This window comes from Pholcus phalangioides, unplaced genomic scaffold, assembly GCF_987345545.1.
Source record: "Pholcus phalangioides strain wild (caught in Gottingen) unplaced genomic scaffold, Ppha-v1.0 ptg000007l_1, whole genome shotgun sequence".
Taxonomy (NCBI): Eukaryota; Metazoa; Arthropoda; class Arachnida; order Araneae; family Pholcidae; genus Pholcus; species Pholcus phalangioides.
This window is the reverse complement of record NW_028301600.1, coordinates 25,815,730-25,828,805: the sequence shown is the minus strand read 5'-3', so window position 1 is coordinate 25,828,805 and position 13,076 is coordinate 25,815,730. Positions and strand designations below refer to the sequence as shown.

The following is a 13,076-nucleotide window of genomic DNA, read 5'->3' as shown; positions in this document are numbered from 1 at the left end:
AAAAAAGTATGGTTGCCTTACGGATTATTTTTTGAATTGTTGAAAAATAAGATCATCCTTGAAAACGCTAGAATCGTTAACTACGATTCTTAGTCGTTTACTTTATTACCAGCTGCAATTATAGATAAAAAAATAATTAATGACTGGTATTCATAATAAACCACTACGTCAGAATACGTAGCATTAGAAACCAAACGAAGTTATATTGTACTTGTATTAGGAAATGCGAACACTTCCTATTTCTAACATAGAGTGCTTTCATCAAGTATATTCGGTTGGAATAGCTTATTTATGTGGTATGTAGATGCCTTAGCATACGAAATAACGAAGGATAGTATAAACAGCATTAGGAGTAATGAATATCTGATGTGCTGACAGCGATCGGTGGTACGACATGCATATTTGACATGTTGATGCATGCCTGTACCTGCTGACGAATCTGTCGACCGTATTTAGCTTTTAATAATAGAATGGACACATTGCGAACCAGTGGGAACGGAAGTGGATAAACGTAAAGGTATTGCCTTAAGGTTGACTAATGTATTTCGACACTGAATGAATACAACTCGAACATTCCATCACGAATACTTCGCATGATAGTTTTGTATTTTTGATGCTCAAGTACGTCTTAATATTCATCTTAAACGCGTCTATATGCGTGGAGCTCCAGCGCGTGTTACTTTACATACCACACATAGAAAGAGAGAGTTTTCTAACTATCATTTATAGTGGTCACACTAGATACGCTTGCTTGGTTACAGAATGCTTATCCAGAAAATGCATGCCTACATATTATATCAACAAAACAAATAGAAGAAATACAAATATTAAAAAAATCCACTCCGCTTAATGTGATCACATCGGAACTCGGGATTTCTGAATGTCGAAAAAGTCCAGTTTGCAAGTATGGTAAACATACATCCCGTTTGGTCGAACGGGCGAATGGTAAATGGGTGTTTGTAAAACGAGACGACTCTGTTTTTCTCTTTTGCACGTAATAAATTAGTTGCGAAATGTTCAATCCTTCGCACAATTCTTTTTATGCTATTCTAAATTGGATTTTTTCCCTTTGATCTGAAATCCTGCATTTTTGTTATTCAGCCATTGTAAAGCATAATGTATTATATCTTGTGTATATCACGAGTTACGACAATTTTTTTCAAACGTATAAATAAGTTTCGTATATAACTTGAAAGTTTCCCGGAAAAAGCAATTTGAAAGTACTCAACAGAAAGAAACTGATCAAGAAGTCAAGGAAAGGACATTTTTTTCGTCACGCATTTGCCTTCACTACAGGAGGACCATCACAAAAGCAGCTCCACGCGGATAGATCACAGCGAATATTATGGAGATTTCGACATTAGGTACGAAAATGTTTGCCAACAAGGGAGGAAGAGGGGGGGGGGGATAACCGTGTCCGGAAAATTCACCGCCAGCAATTCACCGCCGGAAAATTCACCGCTAGGAAAATTCACCGCTCGGAAAATTAACCGCAGGAAAATTCACCGCCATGAAATTCACCGCTAGGAAAATTCAACGCCGGAAAATTCACCGCTAGGAAAATTCAACGCCGGAAAATTCACCGACGAACAATTCACCGACAACAGTTCGAAGCGAGTCAGTTAGCGAGGCTGTGTAATCACATAACCAGCGAAAATTAATGCTCCGCGTGGTGTACGTATATTATGGTCAAATAATAATTCTACCAAATATAATGACAACCGACGTACAATGGTTTTATTCAAGCATGTTCTCGAACCGATAATTACAGTGATTGCTTGAGGCTAATCGTAAGTAACACGTCGATTCTGTCTTTCCACCTTTATTGATTAATAAATATTAAAGAGACATTTATTCATGGAGATTCAGGCCTAAATATACAAATGACAAAGAGCTTTTTTTTTAATCACTGTATTCTCTGCATTAACATGTCATTAGGCATGTCATAAAACTTGGACACCCTTTTTTTGTGTAGTCGATTCCCACCATACCGAGAAAATTGAGGTTTAATAAGAATCGCGAAATAAATTTAAAAATCGATATCAATTTATAGTAAGTACTGAATAGATAATCGGGAATGAGAATAAAGTACAGTGAACACCGCTTATTATAATCACGTTATAATTCGGGTATTATTATCACTTTTACAAGGAACGGAACGGACCAGTATCGTATTAAATTTGGGAAAAAAAATTAGTTCACAGTTATCGAGACTTCGGATAATGTACTGTGGACATGGAAATCTTTTTTAGGTCGAAATTTTTTTTTTGCTCATTCTGAAACTAAGGTTTAACTGAACTTATTTCCCCCCGTAAATTATCTGCTGCAAGACGTTGGAGAAGGCTACAAGATGTTCTCCACCCCTCGCCCTTGTAAACAAACATTTCTGTACTTGATGTCGTTATCAGGTCATAGTATTCGCTGTGATCTATATACGTGTGGAGCTACTTTTGCAATGGTCTTCCTATAGTGAAGGCAAATGTATGACGAACAAAGTGTTTTCCTTCAGTTCTTGATCAGTTTCTTTCAGGTGACCAGATTCAAATTTATTTTTTCTTTCCGAGAGACTTTCTCAAGGGATCAATGAAACGCATTGTGCACATTAAAAATATCGTAATTTGTGATAAAAAGTAGAGAGTTTATAATTTGTGTTAATTGCATTTTTAATTGGGTTGCTGTTTTTTTTTTTAAATATATGACATCCATATTTTTATGGGCATCTTTTTATCAGCCACCTCGTTGGGCATTTTGCCTGTTGTGGCGTTGTATTTGTATTTGTGACCGCTTCACAATTGCTGAATAATAAAAATTTAGAATTTTAACTTAAAGGGAAAAAAATGGTGTCCCGTTTTAGAATAGAATCAAAATAAATAGAAACGATTGAACATTTTATAACCATCTATGTGGGAAGAAAAACAGTTGTCCGTTATTTTAACCATTTAACATACATTCCGTTCCACCAAACGGTATGTATGGACACCATACATGAAAACGGGACTTTTTCGGATATAGTTGTAATTCAGTTATTGTTATCAGAAACCACGAGTCTTGATGTGATCACGTTAAGCGGAATGGACTCTAATGATTTACATCGTAGCAAACATGTTTTGTTAATGAGTTTTATAACGATAATGAAAGTTGAGCATTTACTAATTTGTTCTAATTCAGCTTTCGTTAACCTATTATAGGAAGTTCTGACGTTTTTATGCATGTTCAGTGATCGCAAGAAATACGCTGTTACTTTTGTTTATTATAATATCGTGTTCTGGAGTGTAATTCTTATCCGAATTTCACACACACATAGAAAATATTTCCCCATTCTTCCCATGTTTAAATTTAACTTTTTTAATTTACGTGAACGAATATCATTGGTAAACGGCATTTTAGTAAATCAAGATTCGTGATAGCAATGAACGTAGTTTATAAACCGGAGAAGATCCAAGAAGGAGAGCAAATAAGATTTAAATCAGACAATTCAATCGATTATTGGAGTCAATACATTGTATTTAAGAATTATCAGAAATTTGTGACTTGAATTTGATTGAACATGCCGGAAAACATGGAAGAATATACAGAGTGCATACCTGAGACCTCTTGCCGCAAATTACTAGCGAACTATTGACCGCCATAAAAGCCTAATTCAAATTAAAAAAAGTATCCAAATAACGGGTAAACCTCGGATACGTCATATTGCAAGGGGCAGTATAGCTATCGAAATAAAATATTTACTTTTTATACTGACACCCTGTCCTAAAACACCTGAATAGAAAATTGTTGAATTGTTTCTCTTGAGCCCAACAAAAAAAATTCCACGTTTCCAAACGCAATATTAAACATGAGACATTTGAATTCAAACAATCGGAGAATGTGGGAAAGAATCGTATGAACAAACGGAAAACGCTTCTTTCTATGATTTGTATGTTTTCCCCAAATATCTCACGGAATACTAAAATCGGAAACATGGAATTTATTGCTTTTATGGGCTCAGGACAGGGCAACAAATTTTTGATTGGGTTTTTTAGGATAAACTGTCCGTATAAGAGAAACTTTTTTTTAAATTTCAATAACTGTACAACTCCTTGTAATATGAATGACGAATGGTCTACATTTCATTTGAATACTTTCTCTAATTGTAAAATATGCCTCTAAAACCAATGGTTAGGCAATAATTGCCGGCAAGGTATTTAGCAACGCACTCTATACATAAAACATCTCGAAAATCTTGATGTTCTTCTTGTGTGATAAGCTATTCCACTTCTTCAAATCCTTTTAAAATTTGTTAAATGCTTGATTTTTCTCACTTAATATCTAAGTGTATTTCTAGTTTGGTACTTCTGACTTGATTTTTTGTTTTATAAAATTGCATTTTTTATTCGATTTACTATGAGTGCATAAGCAGTGTATATTGGCATGATCGAATGAGCCAGACTTAAATACAGCAAATTACTATCTAAATTAAAATAATACAAAACGTGACTCGTCAGATAAAAAGCAAACATTCTTACATATCTCATCAATTACTTTTATGAAGATTCTGCATGTCATTAAACTACCAACACTTTGTCCAAAAGTCAACGCACACAAGGTATAATAATCTCTTTCCTAAAAAAAAAGGAAAGACAAAAATGTATCATTAAATTACCTGGTTTTTCTTCAGACATTATTTAAGTAGACGTGTGCAAATATTAAACTTGTGTACTGAATAACAGTGATTAACCGCATTATAGTGCAGGTATCAATCGCTTTACGCGATTTTGAAAAGTTGGTTTTAGGAAACGCAACCTGTTAAATTTAGCCTGAAGTTTTGTGTTAATGATGAAAATGGAATTGAAATTAAATATATGTGATGTAGTTAATAATAATATTAATTTATTCGTTTAGGCCGGAGCCCCAGAATTTGTACAAAAAGTTACATTGCAAATAAATACATAGTTTTAAGGCAACATCGAAGAGAAAAAAATTGCAAAGGTGAGTACAAAGGGTAAAAGAATAATTAAACCAAAAGTGACAAAGGGCTGGGGGGAGGGAAAAAGTAAATTGTGCAAAAAAGACTGACTGTAAGCTAATTAAAAAAATTGTGTCACATGCAATAATAGGACAAATATGCAATTAAAAAAATACATACAAAATTATGAATCAAAATACATATATTTATATATAACAACATTTAAAAATCAGAAGTATTTTAATTTAGTATTCTCAGCTTATGAGAGAAAAATCAAGGTTTCAAAGTTATCATCGCGTTAAGAAGATATAATTTTTAATGATCCTATGTGGTTCACTTTCCATCAAATATGCCGCCTCTGAAATCGAGAAGTATTGAACTATGACAGATATACGAGATATATTGAGCAATGACAATCGTATGCCCTGTAATGATTCACAAGAGCGAAACACAAAAAATCGTATACTGCGTGTTTACAACAAAAAAATACTGCAATCTCTAAAGCGATTAGAGTTGCAGATCAAATTCAGTCTTGCATGTAGTAAATTTCAGATATGTCGAAAACTATATCCAGAATTCAAGTGAACTTTAGAAAAAAAGTAGCATCCAGATATTTAAAATATGGGTTAAATTTGCTGTTTTTATATATAGATATATATATTTCAAGTTCAAAAATACTTACAAGTGAATCCCCAAAACGACAAACTACAGTTTCGAAATCCACTCAAGATTATATGTCGCAGGGGAAATTCAATGTTATATTCCTCATAGAGTGAATGAATTCTCTCACCCCATCAAATTCTTTGTTCTAGGCTGTATTTGATGCAAGTCTTCAGAGCATGACTTTTTGAGGAGCTAAATACTCTATTTATCCAAGACAGTGATCTTTTGAGTATGGTGAAAATTAAGGGTAATCGTCAAGTCTGTGTAAATTAAATATGACGGGTGTAACGCGGAAGAGAGTGATATGCTTTTAAAAATCGCAGATGCACAGCCTCCAAATCATGATTATCCAGACCCCAAATTTCACAGCCATATAAAACAGCCGATTGAATCAGAGCTTCAAATAGTCTGAATTTACCACGAAATCTGGTAAGATATTTCATGGACTGTGAGACGAAGTTTGTCAACACGGTTAATAGCGATCACTTTAGATTTATCAACATGTTTCTTAATTTCTTAAACGAGCCATTGTCAAAGTACACCAAGATAAATATATTCATTAACAATGTCAATTTCGTTTCCCCTATTCTCTTTAAAATCACTTACAATTTTTGAGGAGCTTGTGGCCCCTAATAGGACAAATCAGCTTGTATTAACTTTGAGCATCGCAAAATTTTCTAAACGTGTAATGTTTCTTTGCAAACCAACCATAGAATCCGAGATCATTACTACATCATCTACGTAAACAAGTATTTTGATCTCCACATCTAAGATCAAAACACCTGTCAGATCTGAATTACAAAAATATCGGTGATTAGATTATTTATAAATAAATTAAATTGTACGGGACTTAAAATGCAAGATTAAATGCAATTTAGATGAGACAAATGTGAGACAAACAAATTTACGAATTTTTTTTTTAAATTTTGAATAATGAATCCATTCAAAAAGTAAATTTTGCTGCTGGAAGTTGGTTTACTTTTTTCGTCTTTCTGAAAAATATCCCCACCCCTATTTTACCCATGTTAAATGCTACTCACTGTACGCGATTATTTTGCGAAACCACTTAATCACGTAAAGCCAAGGATGACTATATAATAATATAAGTTATGTATTTTATCAAGCGAATGAAATTTCCTTTTCATAGATGAGCGATCGAGAGATAACAATGCGAAGGTATCTATCAATTATATTTTCACCACGCATTTACTGTCATGTTATCATTCCTTTCCACACTTGTTACATGACGATGGCAGCAAAAGCTTCGGAAAGTATCGAGAGCAAAAAAAACAAGCAAGAACATCACATCCGAACGAATTGGTTACGATATTCATAGATTTGTAGGGATGCATCAGATTTATGTGGTCCATTGATTTCTTCTTTAATCGTCTCTCAATCTCAAAGTTAATTGCATTGAATAATCGCCTGACCGACCGAATGTTTGTTATATGTGTGAACATTCTTGCTTCAAGAGCAACGATGCGAAATATGAAGTATGTAAAAGCGGTACTATAAAACTACTTTGCTTTCACGACAAATGAAGCAAACATAATTTCTCTTAGTGAAGAAATTTCCAAGAAATTTACCCAGTAATTCCCCTTAGTGAATGTTTGGGATAACTTTACATGTAAAGAAACTAATATTATTATTTCTTCAGTTTTATGTAAGTTTTAATATGAATAAATTCTTCTCTCTGCTAGTTCATTACATGCTTGCATAATTCGAGTATTCATTCATCACCCATTTCTTGTTAAGATCGCAGTCATTTTTACGGTACTTTTTTCAAACAACTGGGTAAAGCAGTTTATAAAAGTAATGAAAGCAATAGAATAACCATGGATATATAGTTAGTTGGATATTCAGCTGAGAGAAAAATAAATATGCTGGCTATTTTTGTTGGCTTGACAGGGTTCCCGATGTATAAAAAATTTCGAAAGACATTCAATTTAAACTCACATTTTTTTAGAAGATTAGTGAAGTGTTTCTTAACCTTTTTTCATCCATAGTCTCTTTTATGGCCTCCTTTTTTAAACAGGTTACCACCAACATCCTTGAGCCAGAATCATTCTACTAATTGGTTCTTTGAGTAAATTTGAGAAGGACTGTCCCACCATCATGGTCTCACAAGAAAATGATGGTCTGAGCCTTGTACTTAGCTGGAAGTAACGGCTTACATACTTAGTCTCAAAAACCATAGTATCAGACTTCATCATGTAGGCTCCATATGGACATAAACCTGCTAAACCGTGTCATAGATTGGCCCATGCATTAACCTCAGCAGTCCCGGCGTTGCCTGTAGGACTACTGTATGCTGAAATAGTCACTCATTTTCACCACAACATTTCACTTGAAATAAATCTAATCATCTAATCTAATATTGGGATGAATCGATAATTTATCCATACTTAGATAAGACAACATAAGTTTTAAATGCAATGCATTTTATTTTATTATAATAATATTTTTGTATTTATTTTAGCTTGTATTTGTTTTCTTACAATGGGATAATTGCTCTTTTGGTTTGTTGTATTTCACGTATATTTGGCATCGATACTTTTTTCCTTTTTTTATGAGCATTTCTTTTCAACCACTTCGTCTGGCTTTTTGGGGTCTTGGTATTTGTACTTGAAAGCTTTATTTCTTTACATCTGAATTTTTTTCCTATCCTTTTTAACCCGTTGTCCCCTTAAAATATCGCAGAACCACAAGGGTGACCATATCATACCCGGTTGAGAACCCCTAAATTATGGTAAGACAGCGAATAATCGCTACAAGGTACTCAATGTAACGCGATATAAATCCCTCTACAACAATTTTTTTTTCATATCTTGTTTGGAATTGACTACAGTCGAAAAAGTTAAACACCTCTCGATACAAAGATATCCTACACTATGATAAATCCCTCTATAAAGGTATTTTGAAACTGGTACAACGATATTTTTTTATTATTTCGTTCGAAATCATCTTGACTTTAATTTTAACTTCGTCACTTGTTTTCATTCGTCCAAAAGCATCTAATAACATCGGTGTTTTGCCCCACATCATCACCCAAAATAATTATAAAGCTGTTGGTATTGCCTCTCTCTCTGTGAGACAAAAAAGTGCAATATGGTAAACTTCTTTACAGAGGCAATTCATCTGAGAATGAATTTTATTAATCAACTATAATTACAGTTTTTCGAGACGAATAAATTCCTTATAGCGCATTTTCTCGGTGGTACTAACAACGCAAATTCAGAAAAATTGCCAACAACAGCATAAATTGGTGGGACGTGATGACAATGCTGCCTCTCGATATAGCGATAATCCCTCTGCAACTGTAGTTCTCAAACTTTTGCCAAACGCGGCTTCCTTGCCTAATTCATAATTCATCGGCGGCTCCCAAAAATAGTTTGGTAGATATTTTCCCATGTAAAAGAAACACTTCAAGTCATAAATTGGCACACGAATCCAATACCTCCAGCTCACGCCCCTGAGAAAAGTCGACGAGCTCCCTAGCAGCCACGAAGCACACTTTGAGAAACACTGCTCTACAACGATATTTTTTATTAGCCCGACCGCAGAATATCATTATATCGAAGTTTCTCTGCATGTTGAACATTTTCTCTGCATGAGGCATCGATGGTTGAGAATATTTCACTGATTAAATTATTTCTAAAAATGAGGGATAGTAAGGTTGAAGGAAGACATTAAAGAATATTTAATTCACGTTATAACAGAATAAGCTATTTTTATAGCTTCCACTCTAATCAAAGCTGTTACATTTGCGAATGTCACAGCAGCTGTGTAGCATACAATGTTTTGTGACCTGAATTTATGAATTTTTTTCATTTACGATCTTTTCACGTCTGTCTCTGTTTGGTGTATCTCACCACAATATTCATTTACGGTCATGCAGACTGACAACAGTGCTCGTCGAATCGGCTTTCAAGCGGATCACCCAATCAATACGGACGGCAAATTCAGTCGGCTGAGAAATTAATATTGTCGCCTGTTATTAATTAAAGTGCTTTGCGACCGGCTGAACCGCTCGGCAGACCCAATATCTGTAATGACACCTTGTGCTCCACTTGCCAGCAACCAGTACCGTAGTGAAAATGTCTTTTGCACCTCTCTTTCTCTCTCTCTAATTATATGGATTGCATTAGTTTCTCGGGTTTTCTGAAGAATACTACTTTAAAATATTATGAAAGCTTCTGATTTTCTCAGGAAAATGGAAAAGTGAAACAGAGGTTTTGATTCTTATAAGAGGAGAGTATACAAATCCTTTTCAGAAAATTTCTCATTTAAACGTCTTACTACGGTTACATTACTTAAATTATTTCAGTTAAAGAGGTAAACATATATAAAACATTATCGCTTCTGATATACAACTCGAACTTTCTAATGAATTGTTTGGAACTTTTAATCTTTGATTGAGTTATTATAATAAAACTAGAGATGTATTTCTGTTTATTTTTGCTACAAAATTGTTATACATAAACAATTATTAGATAGGTGCGCAATAAGCACATATTTATTAATGAATTTTGTTTCATGGGATTTTTTTTATGTCCTAACTCGAAGATCTAAATCAAAGGAGTCAGAGAAGATTGTTGGCTGAATTAAGTCATCACTGGTTGTTTGTAATCACATCGCAAAATAACTGGCAGCACTTGAATGCGGTTATTCAAAATGAGACGTGAAACTGCCAATATTTACATGATATTCGTATAAAAAGACAAGATGTTCAATTTTTTCATGTTCTTTCTCGAGTATAATGAGAAATAACTGTAATGATAGAGAATGAATGGCATTTTAATGAACATTTTGCCATCAACAGTGTAATCACGTGTCATGTGAGGGGTTTTACATCGCAATAAATCATAGCATTTCTTTTTATGATTTTGTTTAAGGTAAAGTCAATTTTTATAGAAGTATCACTTCGGAAAAATGATAAAGTTTGAGAGTCAAAGGGGGGGAAAAAGAGCTTTCGAGAGACAAGACGCTTACATGAGATGTACCGCATTGTCCAACGTCACATGTTTTCAAGACACGAAGGGAAAAGTTATTGTTGAAGTATTTTTGCTACCTCATTTGTTATTTCTTTATCTGAAAAATAATGTTTTAGACATTCTACACACTAGTTTCAACAACTTTCTTTTCAGTTTGATACCCCATGATGTCTCTCAACCACGGTGTCTTTTATTTTAAATCGCATTTATCTCATATACAGTATCCATCTTTATGATTCGTTATAGATAACACGTAAACGTATTTATGTGAATTTTTTTTCCTTGTTATTAAAAATTATATATATATGTATATATATATATATATATAAAATTTTTATTCAAGAGTCAAATACTACTCACATGAGGCTTAAAGTCATATTATTCTATTTTATTTCAGCATGGGAATGACCCGTATTGCTTTGTGGATTTAGCTGATCACCAGGCCGCAACTTCTGCACTACTCGCCAAAAGACAACAAAACGCCGGAAAGGTGAGTTATTACAAAATACAGGCATCCCTCGCTTTACGTGATTAATTGGTTCCGCAAAATAGTCGCGTAAGACGAAATCGCGTAAAGTGAATTCAATTTAACTTTGGAAAGATAAAGATAGGGAGTTGGTTTTCTCTTCAGAAAGATTAAAAAAATTGAACCCAACAGCAAAGGGGCATTTTTTTAATGAATTTATTATTCAAAAACTTATGAATAAATCCCGTGAATTCAGGCAACATGAATGAATCAAATGAATTAAATTAATACTTTTCTGTCTCAACTACTTCTGGTTCAAGTGAGTGTGGATGCTTCCTTTCCTGAAGAGCCTGGCGTGATGGACTGATAACTCTTTTTAAACAGTCAAGATTTGGCTGATAAGCGGCATTTTTCGTCTCCTTATAAAAACATTAGTAGCAAAGAAAAGAGAATTACGCCTATTTTTCGCAAATATGAAAACTCTAGTTTCACTGGAACCGCTTTTCCTGATTAAAATTCCCATGGTATTGTAACAATGTGTTACCAAACATTGTACATCCTTGAGATCTGGTTTTATCTCCAAGTTTTATCGGAGAATTTCGCCCATATTTGTCTCAGCTGCATCAAATTCAACGTATTTCGTCGTCAAATTATTTTACTATGTTATATATCTTCAATTTGCAAGCCCATTTCCATGGTTAAACCAACGCCGATTTTCACAGGTTGGAACTCCTAAAATCAAGTTTTGAAAATCGCGATATAGCGAAACCGCGTAAAGCGAAGGGTACCTGTAATCAGTTTGTGCATCAAAACATTACACTGTAACCGAATTTGCCATCTTCTATCCAAAGCACGCGATTTTGAACTGAATTAAATATATTGCTTAAAATTGAATTTTTTTGCATAAAATTGGAGTGATATTATTTGTGGGCTATAATATGTGTAAAAGACGATGTAGACAGTCTACAACATGTGTGTGTGCCTCATGCTCAAAAAATGCGCTCCGTGGTTTTATCGATTCAAAACCAGACGAGTCCTTGTTAGAAGTTTTTGTGACCGAAATTACTATTTTCGTTTGTAAAAGACCTTTCAAGCCGAGTGAACAAGAATATGGCTACTAAGAAAAGTCACAAGATAGAGTGTTAGTTCAACAACTACTCATTGAGATGAATGAGAGAAAAAAATATTATGTAACTGGCTATAAACTGCAAGTCTCAGACAAATAAGCTCTGGCGTGTTTAAAATATCAATGATGTGGCAAAAAATAACGAAATACCGCTATATCGCTACAGCACGTGGTGAAGAATAGTATTCATATTATAAGTGAATGTTGGCAACAATGTTTCAAAAAAAAGAATCTCTTTTTCAGATCGACCAGGAATATTTCGTGTAAGCAAGGAACAAACGTATTAAATTAATATAAACTACTCTTGATCCATTGCAAAAACCTTGCGACATTTACGTTGTGAACCACGTATTTAATATATTGAATTAGTCACACATTAAACGTTTAAACAATTTTCAAACAATTTGAATTAAACTTAAAAACAGTCATTTAATTTGCTATCGTAAGCCGTATTAAATAGATAAGAGATAGATAGATAATCGTAATCAGATTTCCTGAATGTCCAATATACATAATATAATGTAATATACAGGGTGTCCTGAAAGTGCTAGTACGGCCTTTATCTCATCAGTCGTCCATCGCAGAGGTATGATTCCGATTTAAAAATTGCTCCACAGGCTTTCAAAAGTACTCTGTACCAGTTTTCAGAGTGAAAATACAGTGTGTAACAAAATAAAAAAATCTACATTTTTATACGGTCCCCCTGTGTTCTAATTTCATGTTAAAAAGTTGTTTCACTGTCTCTTCTGATGCCAACATAAAAAATTCCATGTTTCTAAGTGGAATATTTGTTCAGAGATATTCCAATTCGAAAAACGGAGGAAAAATTTGGGACAGAACAGCATTAAATGTGGAAAAACCTAAATTTCCTCCGTTTTTTGA

General features: G+C 33.9%; 1 protein-coding gene across 7 annotated transcripts in view; it reads left to right on the top strand.

Annotated features, from left to right (window-relative positions):
- LOC149085105 (nucleolysin TIAR-like) overlaps positions 1 to 13,076 on the top strand; it is an 860,358-nt gene that overhangs the window by 51,540 nt on the left and 795,742 nt on the right. For 6 of the 7 annotated variants that reach the window (XM_089232912.1, XM_089232908.1, XM_089232907.1 and 3 more), the window contains exon 2: positions 11,000 to 11,092. In XM_089232912.1, coding sequence (XP_089089038.1) covers positions 11,000 to 11,092 — 93 coding nt within the window. Of the gene's footprint in view, positions 1 to 4,881; positions 4,969 to 10,999; positions 11,093 to 13,076 lie in introns of all 7 variants that reach the window. The other variant, XM_089232909.1, reaches the window with a different exon arrangement.